At 37.7% G+C, this 23,529-nt stretch overlaps 1 protein-coding gene across 1 annotated transcript in view; it reads left to right on the forward strand.

Moving 5' to 3' along the window:
* Window positions 1-16,693, forward strand: part of dapp1 (dual adaptor of phosphotyrosine and 3-phosphoinositides) — a 19,112-nt gene extending 2,419 nt beyond the window's left edge. The window contains exons 2-9 of the mRNA XM_062440390.1: window positions 216-338; window positions 2,357-2,493; window positions 4,154-4,284; window positions 9,514-9,561; window positions 9,765-9,827; window positions 9,943-10,028; window positions 12,939-13,026; window positions 15,875-16,693. Of these exons, the coding sequence (XP_062296374.1) occupies window positions 216-338; window positions 2,357-2,493; window positions 4,154-4,284; window positions 9,514-9,561; window positions 9,765-9,827; window positions 9,943-10,028; window positions 12,939-13,026; window positions 15,875-15,898 (700 nt within the window). The 3' untranslated portion in view covers window positions 15,899-16,693. The remainder of the gene's footprint in view (window positions 1-215; window positions 339-2,356; window positions 2,494-4,153; window positions 4,285-9,513; window positions 9,562-9,764; window positions 9,828-9,942; window positions 10,029-12,938; window positions 13,027-15,874) is intronic.
* Window positions 16,694-23,529: the final 6,836 nt, after the last annotated feature.

Consider the following 23,529-nt stretch of genomic DNA (forward strand, 5'->3'; position numbering starts at 1 on the left):
TATTTTACGTTCCTGTTTCTCACCAGTGTTCAAGTGGCTAATAAAATAGAACAGCTTCTAACAAACCATAAGGTGCAGAAAAAGCTCTATGGAGTCATTTTATGAATATATATATTTGAAAGAAATCTGATCATTTTGCCTCTGAGCTCCTTACATTATGAAGTTACAGGTTGTGTCTTTGCATGGTAGATGAGAGATGTTATGTTGTGTTAAAGGTGGTACCACTATGACCTATCTCGTCACGCTGCAGAAGCTCTGCTCTTGTCCAATGGGAGTGATGGAAGTTATCTACTGAGAAACAGTCATGAGGGACCAGGCTGCTTCGCCCTGTCTGTCAGGTCAGTCTGTATCTATCTAACTGAACATGGCTTTTTTCCTTTAGATCACGGGTGTCAGTTAAAGTCATTAACCTGAACCGTTCTGTGTACTGTAGCAAACAGCTGTATTTTTACTGAGTATTGAAAACTAACACCAAAAGTTGCTGTTCCAGTTCTGGTCAGGTTTGTGAAACTGTTTTGATCATATGTTATATTTTGTTTTGTTTTTTTATGCAATGAATTGCTGCATCTATGGTGGCTAATGTCTTGTTTTTTGCTGTAGTCTGCTGGGGAGGCTGCCTGGCAGACAATCATGTGAAGAGGCTGGATAAGCTTGTAAGAAAGGCAGACTCGGTGCTTGGCACTCACAGCTTAGAAACACTGTGGAAGGCTGTAGAAAAGTCTACAGGTGCAAAAGTACATTATGAACAATCCCAAACACCCTCTGTACAATACGAGCATGCTGGCAGTGGGAGGCTCATCTCACTGCGCTGTGAGACAGAGTGGTTCAGGAGCTCCTTTGTACCTGCAGCCATCACACTTTACAACAGTTACATCAATAGATAGTCACGGGGCACTGCAATTATTACTGAAATGTGCAATATTTGGCCACCCCGGGTGCCCCCCCCCCCAACACTTTACATACATCATACATCAGTCAAACAGAACTTAAGAGACACTGTAATCACTAATATCAGGCAGGATTGAACATTGTTCTTATATATTTTTTTGAAGACCACAGCCATGCTGTGAAATGACTGTGATGTGGAAAAACAGTTTTGGCATCGATACTGTATCATTTATTATTATTTAAAGTCTAGATCTGCATAAACACATTAACGCAAATTCATTTTAACGGCACTACTTTCTTTGACGTGCGATTAACGCACACATGTTGTGTTTGACCCTTGTCGCGGCCTGTAGTTTGGAAATAAGGAGAGAGACATCCTCCTGCTCAACAAAGGCAGACCCTCGTCCTCCACAATGTCAACCGGCCTGCATGCTGTAGATATCAATTAAGCTATCGCTGTTGAAAGTTGTTTGCTTGTAGAGTTGTTCATGCGTCTCCGTTGCAAACTATCTAGTGTGCTCTGCCTCTGGCTCTCTGTATCAGCTGTTTGCTCGGCCAGCAGCTGGTTTGTCTTGTTATGCTTTCAGCAGATTTTTTGAGCATGCAGTATTTCATTGTTCTGGATTGTTTCAATAATAATAAACATACATTTGCATAAAGCAAGCATATGTATCCACTCCCATGTTAATAAGAACTTGAAACTTGGACAATATCCCTTTAAAGTACATTTAGAACAAATAAATAATGTGCGAGTAATTTGCGATTAATTGCAAGTAAACTCATGACAGTCATTCGGTTAATCGTGATTAAATATTTTAATTGATTGACAGCACTAGTATTTACATGTTCTTAATATGTGCCACCCTTCACAAGACTGCCCCCCCCCCCATTTTCTAGATCCGCCCCTGCATGGTTGTTCTCCTTTTCTTAAAAATACTGCTTCACAAAATGCAATTAATCCCATGAATGTTGGAGGCAGTTAATCAAGATATGAAGTAAAGCTGCAGACTCTGAACAAACAGCAGTGACAGTAAAGGAAAGCTCTGAAGAGACAATAATAGGACATAATAATGAACATCCCATCATCTTCAGTCCTGTTTACATCGTCCTGAATTGGAGGTTCTGAGGGAAGATATTCCAATTTCCACATGGATGATTTGGCTGCACACTACTGTAGATGTACAACCAAAGCACACACAAATATGTAAAAACAACACCGTGTACATGCTAATAAAAGCAAGTATTTCATCAGTCTTAACTTTACAGTGAAGAAAATAATCGAACAAATGTTTGACCTTTGACCTTTAACCTGCATCTCTGTAATGTCACTCACCTTCTGCAGAGAAGCACTATTGTGGATCAGTTTCCTGGGTTATTTGTGCATGTTAATGACTTTTTTGATTCAAGAAAAAAGATATCTTTAAGGAAAAGTTACAATGTTCCATTTTATGCGTAACTTCACACACAGGGCGAAGAATTCAGTCAAGCATTTTCATGTGACACGTAGAGACGGAGACGGCTACGTGTTCGGGTTTAACAAGTTTGCAACTCTTCAGGACTTTATTAACCACTTTGCTAATCAACCTCTGCTGGGCAGTGATGCAGGTAAGCACAGTCTCATCTCAGACCTTCACTAACACGTTCACTGCAGGTTAACAGCTTCAAAGCAGAGCAGTGCTGAGGTGAATGTAGAGAAGACTGATGTAGTTTGAATGGTTAGGCCTAAGTGTGTGTGTGAGGATCAGTAAGCCTCCATACTGTGTATTAACTATAAACTGTAAACAGACTGTTTTCTCACAGAGAAACTATTAACCACATTTTACTTATTGATGAACTGATGTCATCAGTTTCTGCATTTCACATCTAAGAATTCCTTCTTAGGTGCACAGACTGAGGGCAGAGATCAGGAGAATGTTAGCCCTGAACTTTTGTTTTGTTATAATCTACTCTTCTCTTTTTAACCCTTACATACTGTTCATATTCTGACTCATAATTAGTTTCTACACCTATTTACATTCATAAATTCCCCATCAGTCATAAAAGTGTCAAATTTGATCCTGGACAGTATGTAAGGGTTCAACTAAAATGTCAAAGTTTGTTATTGATTGTTAAACTTGAACTCAGTGACGGTTTTAGCTAAAGCTTGTTGTGTGTACTGCTGCTACTCAAAATAACAGATTAGGTACTGCTGGGTAAAATGAACCAGATACCACATATTAGAACTGTCACAAATTTTTTGTTTCTTGTACAACATGATGTACAGATGATTAACAATCAGTAACAAACTGTGACATGTAACCTTAAAAAGCATGGAGTAGATTATAACAAGCTTTAGTTTGGGTAGATAACATCAAAGTAGAATAAAACTGGCTCAGAATAAGCCCTGGTCTTGCTTGGCTCTCTGGGTGACTTATATAGTGATAAAGTGATTTCCTGAGAGACAACAGGAATGTGTCAAACATCACATAATCTGTAATTCTGTAAATATAAACACAACACTTTTGTTTTTGCTCCCATTTTTCATGAGCTGAACTCAAAGATCTAAAACATTGTGTATATACACAAAAGACCTATTTCTCATCTCCAACCCATCTCCTTGGCATAGAGTTGATCAGGTTGTTGATTGTGGAATGTTGGTCCACTCCTATTCAATGGCTGTGTGAAGTTGCTGGATATTGACAGGAACAGGCCACAATCAACAACCTGATCAACTCTATGTGAAGGAGATGTGTTGCACTGAGTGAGACAAATGGTGGTCACACCAGATACTGACTGGTTTTCTGACCCCCCCAGATACCCTTAATAAAGCAAAACTGCACATTTCAGAGTGGCCTTTTATTGTGGCCAGCCTAAGGCACACCTGTGCAATATTCATGCTGTCTAATCAGCATCTTGATCTGCCACACCTGTGAGGTGGGATGGATTATCTGGGCAGAGGAGAAGTGCTCACTAACACACATTTAGACAGATTTGTGAACAATATTTGAGAGAAATAGATCTTTTGTGTATATAGACAATGTTTTAGATCTTTGAGTTCAGCTCATGAAAAATGGGAACAAAAACAAAAGTGTTGCGTTTATATTGTTGTTCAGTGTATTTTCCAGTGTTTCATGGTGAACATAAGACACACATGAGGAATTGCAACATGTTCCAATTTACAAAATCCCCACCGCACAACTTCCAGTGTCACAAGAGAAAAGCCCAGTCATGTGTGTTGTGTTGTCAGTGAGTCAGGACTATGATCTCCTCTCTACCTGTCAACCAGGAACGCTCATCGTACTGAAGTGTCCGTACCCATATCGTGTGGAGGAGCCATCCATCTATGAGTCAGTGCGTGTTCACACAGCCATACAGACCGGACGCACTGAGAATGACCTGGTGGCGAACGCACCGTCGGTATGACACCTGCTGCACACGCATTTGAGTAGTTCTTCTGTTATGCAACATGACTGAAGTAAAGGATCATTCTGGTCTATTACAACTTGGGAAGTATTTACATTGTCTTGGACATCATTTCTAATGTTTATGATAACATTGTACTCATCACGTCATTGCAGGAGTGCATTGAGATCTTTTAGTGTTATCTTTTAGATAACACTAAGCTACACTTTCTGTACCCCTCCCAGCAGAGGAGGACCATTCATTGTCTTCCTGCAACAACTCAAGTCTTGTGAGATTTCAGAGTGAGACCTTTCCTCGAGCGAGACTTGGTCAGATAAATATTTTAAATCTATATTTATTTTATTATAAAATATTTGATTTCTCTGTGTGGTCCTCTTTAGACACTTGTAATTAATAACAACCGGAGCCTGTCAGTGTCAAAAACACTTTTAATAATAATAATAATAATAATGATAATAATAATAATAATGATAATAATAATACTACTTTATTTATAGAGCACATTTCATACAAGGCATGTTGCTCAAATTGATTTACAGATAAAAATACAACAAAATAACTGCAAATAGACAGAATAAAAGAAATAGTTAAATTAGACAATCTGTAAAAAATTAGACATTCAGTAAGAATAAGTTAAAATGACAGTAATTAAAAGCCAGATTAAATAAATATGTTTCCAGCTGTCGTTTAAAAATATTCACAGAGCTCACATCCCCTATAGCTTTGGTAGATTATTCCATCATTTTGGAGCATAATTGAACAACGCTGCACTTCCTATTTTCTTATGGAGGTAATTGTGTGTATTTTAAAACCCAGCTGTGGATGACCTGAGATCTTATAAGGGATCCTAACCCATGTACAGCCTTAAAAACAAGTAAAAGAACCTTAAAATCTGTTCTAAGACACGGGGAGCCAATGCCTTTTAGTGGTCTTTTAGTGCCCCAAAGGATTAGATAGCAGCTCATTTCTCTGCTCTCGTCCCAGTTAGTCACTTAGATCCAGAATGATGGGAATATAGGGTCCAAGTGGGAAAATCCTGAAGTTTTCCTTTAAATTTTGTCTTGACACAACTTTTTTCTTGTACAAAGACAACAGTCCTCATTCATAACAGTGTGTACTCACAAATCTATGCTTAAACTGTGCATATGAACATTTTAGGCAGAAATCCAGGCTCCATCGATATGTTCTGACTGAATTTAGAACTGCATCCGACCATGCACCTCAAATCATGAACATCCCACAGTTGTAAAAAAAAAAAAAAGAGTCAATATGTATTCAATGTAAACAATATATTAGAAACACAATTATTAAAAAACATACTGGGCCTAAATATACAACATGTAAAAGTGTGAAGTGTAAAATTGCTAATAACTGCCAAAGGAATGTAATATATCTGTACTACAGCTAATCTAGCTCTGGCTACATTTGAAAAAAATAACTTTTACTTTATGAGGAAACTTCAACACAATCTTACTGTTCTGAAACATCCTGTTGAAATCTTAACTGTGCAACAGCAGGTTCTTCCCCTTCATTCAGGATCTGACTCCACTTCATAGAATGCTATATGTTGCTATATATGTCTCCAGCTGCAGACATTACTCCAGGTAATGATGCAGCAGAAGGAAAAGTGTAAAGAGAAATCTAAACAATGTTTTTGAATAAAATGGTATGGTATGATGTGGTATGGTATAGTATAGTATGGTATGGTATGGTATGGTATAGCATGGTATAGTATGGTATGGAAAGGTATATTATGGTATGGTATAGCATGGTATGGTATAGCATGGTATAGTATGGTATGGTATAGTATCGTATGGTATAGCATGGTATAGTATGGTATGGAAGTGAATGGTATAGTATGGTATGGAATTATATGGTATAGTATGGAATGGTACCGTATGGTATGGTATAGTATGGTATGGTATAGTATGTTATGGTATAGTATGGTATAGTATGTTATGGTATAGTATGGTATGGAATGGTACCGTATGGTATGGTATGGTATAGTATGGTATGGTATAGTATGGTATAGTATGGAATGGTACCGTATGGTATGGTATAGTATGGTATAGTATGGTAAAGTATGGTATGGTATAGTATGGAATGGTATAGTATGGTATAGTATGGTATAGTGTGGTATAGTATGTTATGGTATAGTATGGTATAGTATAGTATGGTATAGTATGGTATAGTATGATATAGTATGGTATAGTATAGTATGGTATAGTATGGTATAGTATGTTATGGTATAGTATGGTATAGTATAGTATGGTATAGTATGGTATAGTATGATATAGTATGGTATAGTATAGTATGGTATAGTATGGTATAGTATGGTATAGTATGATATGGTATGGTATAGTATAGTATGATATAGTATGGTATAGTATGGTATAGTATGGTATGGTATAGTATGGTATAGTATGGTATAGTATGATATAGTATGGTATAGTATGGTATAGTATGGTATGATATAGTATGGTATAGTATGGTTTAGTATGGTATGGTATAGTATGGTATAGTATGGTATAGTATGGTATAGTATGATATAGTATGGTATGATATAGTATGGTATAGTATGGTATAATATGGTATAGTATGGTATGGTATAGTATGGTATAGTATGGTATAGTATAGTATGGTATGGTATAGTATGGTATAGTATGGTATGGTATAGTATGGTATGGTATAGTATGGTATAGCATGGTATAGTATGTTATAGTATGGTATAGCATGGTATAGTATGGTATAGTATGGTATAGCATGGTATAGTATGGTATAGTATGGTATAGCATGGTATAGTATGGTATAGTATGGTATAGTATGGTATAGCATGGTATAGTATGGTAAAGTATGGTATAGTATGGTATGGTATAGTATGGTATAGTATGGTATAGTATGGTATAGTATGGTATAGTATGGTATAGCATGGTATAGTATGGTATAGTATGGTATAGTATGGTATGGTATAGTATGGTATAGTATGGTATAGTATGGTATAGTATGGTATAGTATGGTATAGCATGGTATAGTATGGTATGGTATGGTATAGTATAGTATGGTATAGTATGGTATAGTATGGTATAGTATGGTATAGTATGGTATAGTATGGTATGGTATAGTATGGTATGATATAGTATAGTATGGTATAGTATGGTATAGTATGGTATGGTATAGTATGGTATAGTATGGTATAGTATGGTATAGTATGGTATAGTATGGTATAGTATGGTATAGTATAGTATGGTATAGTATGGTATAGTATGGTATAGTATAGTATGGTATAGTATGGTATAGTATAGTATGGTATAGTATAGTATGGTATAGTATGGTATGGTATAGTATGGTATAGTATGGTATAGTATAGTATGGTATAGTATGGTATAGTATGGTATAGTATGGTATAGTATGGTATAGTATAGTATGGTATAGTATGGTATAGTATGGTATAGTATGGTATAGTATAGTATGGTATAGTATGGTATAGTATAGTATGGTATAGTATGGTATAGTATGGTATAGTATAGTATGGTATAGTATGGTATAGTATGGTATAGTATGGTATAGTATGGTATAGTATAGTATGGTATAGTATGGTATAGTATGGTATAGTATGGTATGGTATAGTATGGTATAGTATGGTATAGTATGGTATAGTATGGTATAGTATGGTATAGTATAGTATGGTATAGTATGGTATAGTATGGTATAGTATAGTATGGTATAGTATGGTATAGTATAGTATGGTATAGTATGGTATAGTATGGTATAGTATAGTATGGTATAGTATGGTATGGTATAGTATGGTATGGTATAGTATGGTATAGCATGGTATAGTATGTTATAGTATGGTATAGTATGGTATAGCATGGTATAGTATGGTATAGTATGGTATAGCATGGTATAGTATGGTATAGTATGGTATAGCATGGTATAGTATGGTATAGTATGGTATAGTATGGTATAGCATGGTATAGTATGGTAAAGTATGGTATAGTATGGTATGGTATAGTATGGTATAGTATGGTATAGTATGGTATAGTATGGTATAGTATGGTATAGCATGGTATAGTATGGTATAGTATGGTATAGTATGGTATGGTATAGTATGGTATAGTATGGTATAGTATGGTATAGTATGGTATAGTATGGTATAGCATGGTATAGTATGGTATGGTATGGTATAGTATAGTATGGTATAGTATGGTATAGTATGGTATAGTATGGTATAGTATGGTATAGTATGGTATGGTATAGTATGGTATGATATAGTATAGTATGGTATAGTATGGTATAGTATGGTATGGTATAGTATGGTATAGTATGGTATAGTATGGTATAGTATGGTATAGTATGGTATAGTATGGTATAGTATAGTATGGTATAGTATGGTATAGTATGGTATAGTATAGTATGGTATAGTATGGTATAGTATAGTATGGTATAGTATAGTATGGTATAGTATGGTATGGTATAGTATGGTATAGTATGGTATAGTATAGTATGGTATAGTATGGTATAGTATGGTATAGTATGGTATAGTATGGTATAGTATAGTATGGTATAGTATGGTATCGTATGGTATAGTATGGTATAGTATAGTATGGTATAGTATGGTATAGTATAGTATGGTATAGTATGGTATAGTATGGTATAGTATAGTATGGTATAGTATGGTATAGTATGGTATAGTATGGTATAGTATGGTATAGTATAGTATGGTATAGTATGGTATAGTATGGTATAGTATGGTATGGTATAGTATGGTATAGTATGGTATAGTATGGTATAGTATGGTATAGTATGGTATAGTATAGTATGGTATAGTATGGTATAGTATGGTATAGTATAGTATGGTATAGTATGGTATAGTATAGTATGGTATAGTATGGTATAGTATGGTATAGTATAGTATGGTATAGTATGGTATAGTATGGTATGGTATAGTATGGTATAGTATGGTATGATATCTTTATTGAACCACTTAGGGAGAAATTCAAAATTGACAAAACATTGAAAATTATTTTTTTAAATTAAATTAAATAAACAATAAACAGATATGTTTAAAATAGATTTATACTTATACAAATGAGTCAAAAAAGGCCACAATACCAGATTGTTGTCAAGAGTCAAGTTGTGATGAACCAGAATGATCCTTTGAAAGTCAACATTTCCATCACTTGTACAATAGTTGTTCTACTAACACAAAGCATGTGTTTTCAGCTGGGCACAAAGGAAGGCTATTTGGTGAAACAAGGAGCATTTGTGAAGGTAAGAGTTACACCGAACCCTGTCTGAGTATGTCTGAAGATTTAACACGCTTTCATCAGGATGTCTTTGGTCAATTTCACTAATGTGACTGCCTTTTAAAATATGAATGTAATTGTAGTGGAGCAGTTACTCGTTCAGGAACATGTGATGTTCAGACATGACTGAGTTATCTGATATGCTTCTGATTTTAATCCTGTCTGCAGAGCTGGAAACAGAGGTGGTTCACACTAAACAGATATGAATTCAAATACTTCAAAGACAAAGTGGTGAGTTTGTCTTCAGCTCTGGGACATCATGTGTTAAATATGCTGTTTCACTTTTCAAGGGTTGAAGCTTGTAGTATGTGAATGTAAGCTACTGTAGAGTGTGTCTCTGTTGCAGTGTGAGGAGCCCATTCGAACCCTGGATCTGAGAGCCTGCTCTGCAGTCCAATTTGACTACTCTCAGGACAGAGTCAACTGTTTCTGGTAAGTGATGGAGTGGATGGTTTATTGTCATACTTTCATAAGGTTGGGGGACTGACCTTATGGACTGAGATCACCGCTTCAACCAGGTCTCAGTCTGGTTGTTTTGGTGTGTAAGTGATGTGTTTACACCTGCCCAAATAAACCACACCAAGGGGGGAAACTAACCAGAGTTGGATTTAACTAAAATAGGACAGGTATGAAAGCACCCTTAGTCCGTAGTGTTGGTCAAACTCCATTAACACTAGATCCTATATTTCCCAATAATATAATAATATAACTCCCTCTTTGCCTGGTCTATCCACATCTTCAGTTTGTAGCTCAGACATTCTGGTATTAACTTGAAGTTTCCAAAACCCAGTGACATCACTGCAGTATTGTTCTTAGAAAAGAAAAAGGTTCCTTTACCTTCCTGGAGATGTTCCTCTCAGACAGTATGGCCCCTGTAGACAGAACACTAACCACAGTTTGAGTATTTGTGCAGTCTGTTGTTTTCACACCAAACAGCCAGTGTATGATTGCACAGAAGTTAGTTGTGAGCCAGCAATATATGCACCATGTGTTTGGACCTTGTGTGTGTGTGGCAGCTCAGAATCTGGATCCTTTCTTGTGTCAAAGCAGAGCACCAAGCGCATTGTTGCACATGTGACCTAGTATTTTCTTTCTTTGTCCTTTTTGGTGTTTTTTTCTGCAAGAGTTTGTTACCATGGTAACTTGCCGTATGCCTTAGGTCATAAGCATTTCATCAGATTAGGGCCACGAAAACCAACTAGGCCTTGCCTGCAGAGGGGTTCCACCTGTGGGCTCTCAATAACCACAACCAATAATAAGTTTCCTCTGAGGTAAACTCTGACTCATCTCATCTAAAAGGCAACAAGGAACTTCATTGCCTCTAATGTTTTCCTCTTATTTGCATTTTGGAAGCGTTCAGGATGTTTTTACTCAGTTTGAAACATTTCACTGGATTCTTCTTCAGCTCATTTTGTGTTGTGAGTGAATTTGCATCTGTTCACACCTACTTCTCTCTTTCCATTGACCTTATCATGCTGTAACTAAAATTTGCTTCGTATTTGTGTTCTGTGTGAACACACATTGAGTGTGTTTAAATATACATACAGTATGCTCTGTGGCCAATTTCCTTCCAGCTCACTGTTAGGGTTTGGAGATTCAACTGTGAACTGTGTTGAGTTACATCATCGAGAAGCTCAGAGGAAATGTTGAAGACTTTGGGGAAAAAATCAGGGCATGTATAAAAAAAAAAAGGCAAAACAAGTGAAACCACACAAAATTAAATGAAACATGTATGATATGACAGTATCAAAAGTAAACAGTAAATATAAAACACTATGGACATGACAATGAATTACAAAAATAATCACAATGTGTGAAATACCATATAGAACAGATGACAATATAAAGAAAAGGTCACTTCAGATCAGTTGGAGATCTGCAGTCAGGCCAGAGTGGGTGTTTTCTTCTCAGTTGTACTTCCCCATAGCAGTCAAATCTGACATTTATGTTGTTTGAAAATGGGGAAGTCTGATCAGACAAATAAGAGAAGGAAACTGTGGAGGGAAGGAGAAGTGCACATGAGCTGAAAGGCAGCAGTGGTTTTACAGCATTTTTACCAACTGAACCCACACACAGTCTAATGCCACTCAGTTATTAATGCAAACAGGAAGTGCAGATTTTGATTCGCCTCCCCCTACAGCAGGAATGTGGTTGGGTTTCTTTCAGGCTAGGCTGGAGTATCATTTCTGTTCATTTGTCCTGAAATCAGGTGACTGGATGTTGGAACATTTCCAGCACTTGTAGGAGCATAAACTCCCCCAGCTGAATATGAGTGAAGGATGAAGTTAGCATATAGTGTGTGAGCTAAAAGGGGGCTTAAATACTTAACTACTTAAATTGTTTCCTCACTCCTCAGCTGGAATGGGCATCATGAAGGATGTTCCAATGAATTTATTTGATTTCTATCATTGTTGTCTGTTGTCTCTTAGCAACAACACATTGTATTTTTCCATCAGTGTAATTACCATTTTCTCACATGTGATGGTGTCAAGTAGAAACTCTATGGCTGCTGAATTATTTCTGGACAGGTATGCTAATCATAATATGGATCATACTATACTGCTATATACTTCTCCATAGTGAAGGTCCTATATGGGTTCTGTCATATTTATTGCCATCATCACACAAACTCCTCTCCATAAAGTACATCCAGGAGACTCCCATGTTTCTTTACTCAGAAGTACTGAGGTTATCCTCAAAGGACGCTGTGGGATAAAATAACTATAGCATGGTCTCTAACATTCAGTTCTGATGGGATTACTGAATACTGCTGTTAGTCAAACATGTGATTCTCTGCTCTTGTTGCTATTTGAAGCCGTGTTACCGACCTGTCACAGAGTAGAATATAGTATAATACTTCATAAGTACTTTTTTTATATCTGTATCACTGGACTACAGTAGAACAATAAATACAATGAGCCTCACATCATGGCAGCTGTTATTGTAGAGACATTAGCTTTAACTGCCTGCTGATTAGGCTTTTCTCTACTAATATTATCTATTTGTTAATCTAAAATAAAGAATGTGATCTATAACATCCCTACCTTTGAAATGGAAATGGAGTCAAAGTTTCTATTAAACAATGAAAGACATTCAAACTAAATACAAATGAGTTCATGGATCCATCAGAGCAGTACATTGTGTTCCAAAATGAGTTTACTGTCATAGCAGTCAGATCCATTACACATCTGTCTTGCATAATTATGTAATATGAGCAAGCTACCACAGTGCAGATGTTTGATTCTATGTTTTCCCTTTAACTCGCACACATACCACAATGATGCACAGCTTTCTATCTCTTTAGCAAATATAACTCTACATTGCATATATTTGTCTCTACAGTCTCGTGTTTCCTGAGAGGACATTTTATCTCTGTGCAAAGACTGGTGTGGAGGCAGACGAGTGGATTAAAATCCTGAGGTGGAAACTGGTGAGTTCATCTACACCCATGTTTTAACCAGTGCTGGCAGGAATTGTGATATTTTTTACACGCAACTGTTTGAGAGCCTCTCCTTTTCACTCCATGTCACTGTGTAGTTTCAAGACAAAACATCTGGACATACAATATTCAGCCTTTTTTTAGGGGTTGTTGAAAAGCATTCTAGGAAATAGAGGAGATCACTAACTGAAGGTCAAGAGAAGAGGATGGGTTGGTATGGGCACAGTTGCTAATTACAACACTTCATCACTCAGGAAGTCCTCTAGTGTCATGAATGAGGGAGGACTATTGCTTGAAGTGGTGCAAACAAATTGAAATTAAGTAACATGTCATATATTTTGTGTAATGTTCAACCCACTTCCTTATTTCTGAAAAAAAAACTGCATTTATTTAACTGCTGAGCTAACACTTTTGATTATTGCATCCTCGGCTGGTTGAAAAAGAAACACACTACTGTGTGTGGCAGAAAACTCTGATGATATCTGTTTGATATTAAAAGCTGAAGTTGTTTGTGACCTTTTAACAGTTTAAAAGCAAAAAGTTTGATTCTGTATATTGAGTCCATAATTGCCTAATCATTTTCCAGTCATTTTCAAGACATTTACCAAAAACCACTCTGTGAATTGGTATTAATTATAGGGAACGTAGAAACTGTTTAGTCATTAATCAGCACACTTGTACTAAATAGTTTCCTGAGGTTCTTATGTTAGTAGTCAGAGAACAGCAGGTCAGCTTTACATACAAAACATGCAGGCAGACAATTCAGTATGTGGGGAGTAATGTTTCCAATGATCATTTATTCATGAATTCATATTTATTTAAATACAGGTTTCCTTTCAAGAACATTCATCATTTCCCAGCAATTAGTACCAAATAATAACAGTATTGAAAATGATTGGGAAATAATGAAAAAACATACTTCCCTGTTGCCTTTAAACTGTTAAGCAACATTTTAAAGTTGTAGCGAATCATTCACTTCGTTATATTTACACATTCATTAATAAATGTTCCCCATTTCAAATGTTCCTGTTAACTGTATCCACAAAGCAGACACACATCTGGAACTATTCAAGAAACAAAGAATAATTTGGGCGTAAAGATTTAAAGAGTCAGTTCACCCAAGCTGTCACCACCTCAATACAGTGAAGACAAATGTAATCCAGTAGTCCATTGTTGTGTGGCTCACTAGATATGTGCAGTAGTTTTTTGTTTTCTTTTTTGCGACTGGCCCTGCCTGCAAGTTCCTGCTATGCCCAATGTAAACTCTACATTGGGATGTCACAAATTTTAAAATTCTATTTTTGTTATAATTTTCTAGACTTGAGGAAAGTTTTACAAAAATAAAATCACCATTGATTAAAATTTCCTAATACAAAGTTTAATAATTGACCTTATTTGCAGTTGAAGTTGTCCTGTAGCAGTTTTACAGACATATTTTTTAAAATGGTGATCTATGGAAAAAAATGCTTTTTGGGCCGCGTGATTTATTTATTTTTTGTTGCATTACCATGAGTGACCACTAGGTAGAACTGACAGCAAGGCTGGGCAACAGTGCCATGTCCAGTTCACTTAATACATCCATGCTCTGTAGCATGTATTACACACAAAGATAGTCAAAATGAACTACGACTTGGGTATTTGAATTAGCCAATGGAAAAATAAGCAAGAGGAGGTTTCCCAAAGTGGCTTTACTGTAAAGCTGCACCAGAAACATCCAGCATGGGATGCTACCTAGCGTTAACAAATGTTATATGACACAGGGACTATTTCTTTGGTACAAGGTAGAGGTTAACTCGGGTACAAAATGAGAGACCCGAACTCTAACGGACCCGGAGAATTTGTTCCGAGATCCGAGTGAGTCCGACATTTAAAAAAAAAATTACGTGCCCGAACCCGAACAGATCCGAGGAAATTCATTCCGAGATCTGAGTGGTTCCGACTCTTCCGAGATGTTATGGAACCGTGAAATGTGTTCCAATGTCTGAGTAGCTCCGAGATAATTTATGCCCGACCCCGTAAAAAGGATGAATAATTGTTGTACCTGTACCTTGTCTGAAATCATTTCAGTTCTGTGCGACACCCGTAGCTCTTCAAATAGGATGGAAAGAGAACCTTTCATCATGAATTTACCCTTTTCAAAAACAAATGTGCAAATAGCGCAACTTATAAGGAAACCCTATTTTTAAATAAATGTGCGGACTATAAATGATAATAGACTACACTTTACACATTTTAGCGAACAGATCCGGGACCCGGGGTTGTAAAATCCAATCCGACCCGGACCCTATTTGACTATAGAAAAAATGGACCCGGACCCGTACAGGTCTCGGGTCGGGGCCGGGTAATTTCGGTCGGCCCGATCCGAGTTAACCTCTAGTACAAGGTACTTCTAATGCTGTGAGCACCACAAATCATATGATTGTCCTCCTGAGGCAGAAATCCAGACAGATATCTACCAACTTGGACAAAAGACAAAACTCTCTGACTAGAGGAAAACAGAACAAATAAGTGTTCTTGTCATTTGGGTGAGCTGACTCTTTAAGTTGATACTAATCTTCACTTTGGTTAGTATACTATACTTCCCTAGTATAGTATACTAATATACTATACTAGGGAATTAACCTACTTGTATAACATGCTGGGAAGTTCATTAATGAGCTAATCATGTTCTTTAACAAACTCATTAGGTGGGTTTAGTGAACACATAATGGGACTTTCTTTCAAGACTTAGACACATGCATTCTAAAAGTGGCAGGCGCAATTTTGTCTTGTTGACTTGGCTTAAAACCAATACAGTATTTAAAGGAACAGCTAATCTCATAAAGTTTGTTGTTTCCAGTCACAGTTACGAAAAGGTCGATGACTGCTGTCAGGGAGCAAGAGATGTTAAGAAGCCGGACCTTCACAGAACACATCACATCACGGCTCAGAACTGAAGATACATTCCAGCATGAATAACACGGGGACACATCTCCCTGATTGTACTGAATGGACAATAACAACATGGAAGTGACTCCAATGACTTATATAAGTTTCTTGAAACGTTTGTTTAAATTTTTTATATCATTTTTTACTTTGCTGTAGATTTTATTCTTTAGAGGATCAGCACTTATTTAAATATAAGGAAAGTGTTGTCCTATATTTTTGATGAAAAGACCTGGCTTCTCTGCTCTGGCTATGGCACAGAGCCCATTAGTTCCTACTGAAGATGTAAATCTTTATCAGCAGATCAACAAATTTTTAAGACTCAGTAAAAAAACCAAACTGCTGATCACTGTAGCCTTTAACAGACGTTTCTCGAGATGGATAATAGTGCATTTTTTTGGGGATTTCTTTCAATGGATTAATTCACATTCATCTCTGGTGAGTATTTCTGGCAGCAGGACAGTGTGTGTGAGATTAAGTTACAATGGTGATGAAGGAACATGTGCCCCAGTTTGGCTCACTGATGTTTTTTTAATAGTTTTTGGACAACATGGAGCTCTATGACACAGAGGAATAGAATAGCAGGCTTCGATACACAAAATGGGTTAGTAGATCAGTGCATTGTTAGTTTGTGATGTGTTGACAAGAAGAAATAATATAGAAAACTGATGAATACTACATGAGAACTTAGAGAAGAATGATGAATGTAGTCGTTTATGGACATGATTTTAAATAAAACCAGCAAACTGAATGATTCTCACCAGATGATTCATTTTACTATCAACTGCCAGTGCTTTCATGCATGCAATTACATTGATATTCCACTGTTTGAATTATCAAATGTATCATTCGTTTAATAACAATTTAATTATCTACTATTGGCAGCACGCGTTGACTACATTTGTCAAAGTTAAATGAACTTCATTACCCAGATGTTGGAACCTGGCTGCAGGGATTTGCTCCCATTCAGAAACAAGGACATTAGTTAGTGTTGGGTCATAAGATCTGGCTGACATTCCTGTTGGATGGGTTAAAGTCAGGCTTCTGTGCAGACCAGTCAAGTTCTTCAACACAAACTGTCACACAGTTAAAAACACACTGTTGTCTAAAATATCATTGTATGCTGCAGCATTTAGGGAAAGATCTGTTCTAGTTTCAGAGGACGTTTCATGCACATTTCCAGGTCTTAAAACTACTTCTTTATCTTATACTGGCCCTTTATTGTTAACCAAGAAGGCCCAACAGAGGTGGTGCTTCCTGAGCAGTGGTGGATTTAGATAAGGGTGAAATGGGCACCTGCCCACGATGGCATCTTTCCAGGGGCAACACAAGGCGCACGCACCAAAAGAAAAAAACAAACCAAAAAAAAAAAATAGAATGGCTACATTCAGGTAATCGGTTTTCTATCACTCATTTTCAAGTCACGTCAATGATATAATGTCACTGTGTGGGTCAAGTAACCTTGTTGGAGTGGGCACCCTAGATCCAAACTGCATTCATTTACTGTGGGAAGGTTGTGATATGATGTATGTAATAGGTGTATGTGATAGGTGTATGTGATATGATGTGTGTCATAGGTGTATGTGATAGGTGTATGTGATATGATGTGTGTGATAGGTGTATGTGATATGATGTGTGTAATAGGTGTATGTGATATGATGTGTGTCATAGGTGTATGTGATAGGTGTATGTGATATGATGTGTGTGATAGGTGTATGTGATATGATGTGTGTGATAGGTGTATGTGATATGATGTGTGTCATAGGTGTATGTGATAGGTGTATGTGATATGATGTATGTCATGGGTCACCTGCGCAACATGCGCAGGTGGACAATTTAATCTGGCCTGCGAAATTATTCTGATAATAGATATTTTTTTCCCCCCGATTGGTTTTTTTTGTCTACAAATAGCATAGGCCTATGTGTGCACTAATCAACAGATAAGGCAACTATAAGAAAGAATACCAGGGCATTGTTATCTTCATCATCTTAATTTTTTTCTATAACAAGATCAAGTTTAAGCCTGCAAACGCAGCGTGAAAACAGATGATTGGAACAGATCGGGCAGTCGGACACACAAGGGCAGGGGTGGTAGATAATGCATCCTCCTATAACGACACACATAAGGAAAGACATAAGGAAAAATATTTCAGACTACTTTTAGTGACATTTGAGATGCATTATAGCACTGGATAGGCTACTAACTCAATGGGAAAATTGGCATCTTCCACTCGTGGCAATTTTTTTAATGTCTGGTGTGACAGATGTGACTGAAATCCGCAGGCAGTTTTCCAGGCTTTCGTTTGTCAGGCGATTCCTCTCGTATGTCTTGATGGCATTCATGGAGGAGAAGGCCGACTCGCATGTATATGTGGAGGGGAACATGGTTAGCACATACATCGCCAGTTCTTTTACTGTCCGGTACTCCTCTGAACACGCAACCCAAAAGTCTGTCACACCCCCTGCGGTTTTGAACGCGTCTTTGACCAGAGATGTAGTTTGAAAATCTATGAGCTGCATCTCAAATTCGGTCTCATCCAAAGAGGGCAGTACTGTCTTTGCCAGGGAGGAGAGATTTCCACTTGTTTGGACTACGAGAGGGTCACGCACAAAATCAATCACATCCCTTGGGACAGAAAAGTCCTCCAGCCTTGATTTGAAGTTGGCTCGTAGTTGTTTGATGAACTCAACCATCAAATCTGACACTCTCGCTGTAGCCCGTGTTTTTAATGTACTGAAATGCAGTAGCCTTCCAGTTTACATGTCCGAGTCCAACAACACCATCTTTTCAGTAAATGATTGCAGTTTTTCGACTATGTCCACAATGGTTTTGCCCCCTCCCTGTAGCTGCAGTTTGAGAGTGTTAAGATGGCCAAAAATATCCGCTAAAAGTGCTACATTGGCCATGAACTCTTCGTCTTTTATCAGGACAAGATGATCTGCTGCCCTCTTGGCCGATCTAAGGAACGTTTTCACCTCCTCTAGAAGCGCACAGAAGCGCTCCAGCTCTTTGCCCTTACTCAACCAGTGCACATCATTGTACAGCAGTAGGTCATTATGAATGGCCTCCTCTGAATCTGCCACAGGCTGTCTGAACAACAGTGTTGGGTGCTCGATGAACCTCTGATAAAAATGATTATGTGCATCACTTTATCCATGACTCCTTTTAGCTTACCGCTTAGCTTGGCACAGAAGACACTCTGATGGATAAGGCAATGCAGCCCTTGCATTTTGGAGGCAACCTCCTTTAACCTGCTCTCCAAACCTCTCTGCTTTCCCACCATTGCAGGGGCACCGTCTTTCACAAGCAAGTTGACCTTCTCAAATGACAACGAAAGTCGTGCAAACAGCTCAGACAGTTTTGTAAATATGATGTCCCCTGTGGTGTGCGCCTCCAGCCGAATAAGAGCCAGCAGGTCTTCCTTAAACTGTTTTCCATCAAAGTATCTAACAAAGACGCACATCTGGGCAACATTTGTGGTATCATTGCTCTCATCCACCGCTAGGGAGAAGTAATTAGCTTGATTGAGATCACTGATAACGGCTCCCTGGACAGCCTTTGATAATGCCTCTATGCGGCGGGTAGCGGTACCTGTCTAACAGAAGCAATGATTCCATCCATGGACGGGTCCCCAGTTAATTCCTCCAACACAGCAATCATGACATCTCTGAGCTCCGCATAGGTGAAAGGTCTGTTTTTTTCGTGCAAGCAACCAAGACGCTTTAAAGGACGCACTTATGGCTTTTTCCTGGGATGTGAGACCTCGCACTAGAATTCTGCTACTTTTCACATGACCCTGTGCCAGCACTTCTATCTTGCGTTTCCGTGCCTCAGACTGGAGCGGATAAGCAACATTGAAGGAGCCATGCTTCGTTTTGTGATGCGCCTGAGATTGTACTCTTTCCAAACTGCGACAACTTCGTTGCAGATGAGACACATTGGTTTTCCATGAGTGAAACTGGGTAAGATGAATGCGAAATTGTCTCTCCATTCCTCTTTATAAGCCCTGTTTTCGCTATCAACTTTCCTCTTTAGACTCTTTGATAAAGAAATTTTTCAGCTTATCCTTTGCTAATGTCTTAATGCACGCTAGCACGCAAAAAATAAACATTGTAACATGGTGAGGGGGCTTGTCAATCAAATAACCTTTCAAAATAAAAGTGACCTATATTGACTGATTTTCCATGTACGCTAGTAGCCCACTAGGCCTAATTATAGGATGAGTTATGCGCAGCATTTTCAAAGAGGTCCATCTTTGCTGTTATTTACAATTATAGCCCAAGGCAGGTAATATTAAAAGAGGTTTAGGCCTAATACAGAGTTCACTAATAATATTAAATTATTCAAACAGATGTGCGCATTCACATGGTTTATTTTTATTATAAGACCAGTTATTTGTAGGCCTCTCTCGTTATCCATGTAGCTGCAAGTGGAGGCCAGCTGTTTGGAGCGTCTAAATTGGCAGTAATCCAGACTCTGGCCCGCCACCTAGTGGCTTGGAAAAATACTGGCCCATGGCCAAGATGACTTGCCGACCCCTGATGTATGTGATTGATGTAATTGGATGTAAGTGACGTGTTGCACAGCTTTAGTTTTGATAAATAAACAGTTTGTGCCTCACCTCTTCCAGTGCTTGCATAGTTAAACAGGGCTTGTCTTTGGTTATTGTCACGTCTGTCTTTGTGTTGATTACAACATCCAAACATCAGGTGACCTTTCCAAAGCTCTCCTCCCTAAGAAAAGCCTGCAGCTCATAACATGAAGCCAGCAGGGTTCCTTGCCATATTGGGAGATTGTCTGTGGAAGAAGAGTAGATGGACATGACATGAAAACATGACACAATCAACAGAACAGCTAACAGCACATCTTTGTATGGATAGAATATCGGGAGTGTTTCTCAGGCCTCGTCACACTGTTTTCATGCTTTGTGCTGTGACTGAACACACCTTCATCATATAAATGATATCAGACTTTCTGGTATTAGAATTAGGATTTATCTGAAGCAGAGAAATAAATAAGCAAAATAATTCCTTACTCATTTCCAACATGTCCAGTGACATAAAAGCTAATTCAAAGCAAACTGAAGATTCAATCTTTCTCCAGGTTGATTTAAGTACTGCACACCTAAAAAAAAACCTTTGTCCAAAGAATATACTTACATATACGTTATATATTTTTTTATATCTTATTATCTGTGTCATCATCTGTTGGTATTGTGAACATTGTTGGATTATAAAAGACACAAAATTAAGTTCAAACCAGCTGAAGTTGCTGACATGAGTGAAAATCAGGTAACAACTTTCTACTATTGTTTATTTCCACAAACGTTTTCACCTTTAGTTTTCTAAAGAGTCAATTATTTTTCTAATATTAAAAACATGATTTCATTCAATTGTTTTCAAACAATTGAATGAAAAAGCATCATATACTCACATTTTGCTGAAAAATGAATCTCATAAAAGAAGGAAAATCACATCAAGACAGACGTCCTATAAACAAATGAAGTAAAAAGCTGCTCCTGAATTATTCAAACTGACGTTTTTTTATGACTAAAAAAATCACCCAATCATCATTTATGTATTACTTTGCACTGACATTGATAAAACAGCTCCTGAAACAATGTAACTGTGTACAGTAGAATAACTTTAGTTCAAGTCAAATGTAATGTTTGTCTCTTGTTATTTTCATATTTGTACACAACTGAAGAGTTTTCTGTGGTTCTCAATTTTTCACAGTTTAAAATACGTGACTTTTTTTCTTTATCTCTCTCAGCTTACCTGACATGTCACTTGATGCCGTGGACATTTTTGAAGAAAATTCAATGCAAATGTAGAAATATGGACAAATGTAAAAATACTAATGAACAGAACAAGAAGAAGAAAAGAAAAGTGCATGTGAGTAGATTTCTGTGCTGTTTAAGTCAATGTGAGCTGAAGGACTGATGTGTTCTATTTTTGTGGACCTGTGGGTTCTAGATCACTGTTTGGTCACATTCCGATAACAGTGTGCGGAATGGATTATGTCATTATCAATGAGAGTCACATGTATAGGGATCATTTAGCAGATATGTTAAAGGAATATATATTCATAATCTTCCCAGAAGCTGTTGCAATACTAAATGAACAAACTGGACTTTACATTTCACATCTCTCTTTTAATCCCTGTACAGGTCACTTTCATATATTTAACTAGACTAAACTAACCTTCAATGTTACATCATTATATAGTACCATTATAGTATCATTATAGTACCACTGATTATTTTATTATTATCACCTTTCTCTTATTATATGTTCCACCTTCTGTGGCTCAGAAGGTGGAACAGGTCGTCCACTAATCAGAAGATGGGCAGTAAGACCCCTGGCTCCCCCAATCCACATCAGTGTATCCTTGGGCAAGATACTGAACACTGAATTGCTCCTGATTGTGTGTGTGTGCGTGTGTGTGTGTGTGTGTGTGTGTGTGTGTGTGTGTGTGTGTGTGTGTGTGTGTGTGTGTGAAAGTTTAAAGTCCCCCTGATAAGCAGTTTGGCAGCCCTTACCATCAGTGTTTGGATGTGTGTGAATGGGTGAATGTGGCTTGTAGTGTAAAAGCCTGGTCAGAAGACTAGAAAGGTGATACACAAATGTAGTCAATCAATCTCAATCTCAATCAATCTTTATTAATATAGCGCTAAATCACAACAAAGTTATCTCAAGGCACTTTACACATAGAGCAGGTCTAAACCGAACTCTTCAGGTTTTAATTTTAAAGAGACCCAACATTCCCACATGAGCAGCACTTAGTGACAATGGCAAGAAAAAAACTCCCTTTTAACAGGAAGAAACCTCAGGCAGAACCAGGCTCAAAGTGGGCGGCCATCTGCCTCGACCGGTTGGGGTAGAGAGGAGAGAGAGTAAGAATAGGAGAGAGAGAGAAGCACATTGAAAATAAACATTGAAGCTAGAAGGTCCAGGACTGGAATCTGTCATCCGGACGTCTACAGGCCCAGATTACCTGTGAGATGAGAAAGCACAGACAACTCCGGGGAAGAAGTTTAGGATATTGAATGCATTAATAGTACATGAATGTTAATGGATATAGATGGATGGATAGAGAGAGAGGAGGAGAGAGGAGCTCAGTGCATCATGGGAGTCCCCCAGCAGTCTAAGCCTATAGCAGCATCAACTAGGAGCTGGCTAACTATAAGCTTTATCAAAAAGGAAAGTTTTAAACCTACTCTTAAAAGTAGAGAGGGTGTCTGCCCTCCGGACCGAATCTGGGAGATGGTTCCACAGGAGAGGAGCCTGATAACTGAAGGCTCTGCCTCCCATTCTACTTTTAGAGATACTAGGTACCACAAGTAGGCCTGCATGCTGGGAGCGCAGTGTTCTGGTAGGTACATAAGGTACTATAAGCTCTTTAAGATATGATGGAGCCTGACCATTAAGAGCTTTAAAAGTGAGGAGAAGGATTTTAAATTCTATTCTTGATTTTACGGGAAGCCAATACAGTGAAGCTACAATAGGAGTAATATGATCTCTCTTTCTAGTTTTTGTCAGAACGCGTGCAGCTGCATTCTGGACCAG

Source organism: Scomber scombrus, chromosome 19, assembly GCF_963691925.1.
Source record: "Scomber scombrus chromosome 19, fScoSco1.1, whole genome shotgun sequence".
NCBI lineage: Eukaryota > Metazoa > Chordata > Actinopteri > Scombriformes > Scombridae > Scomber > Scomber scombrus.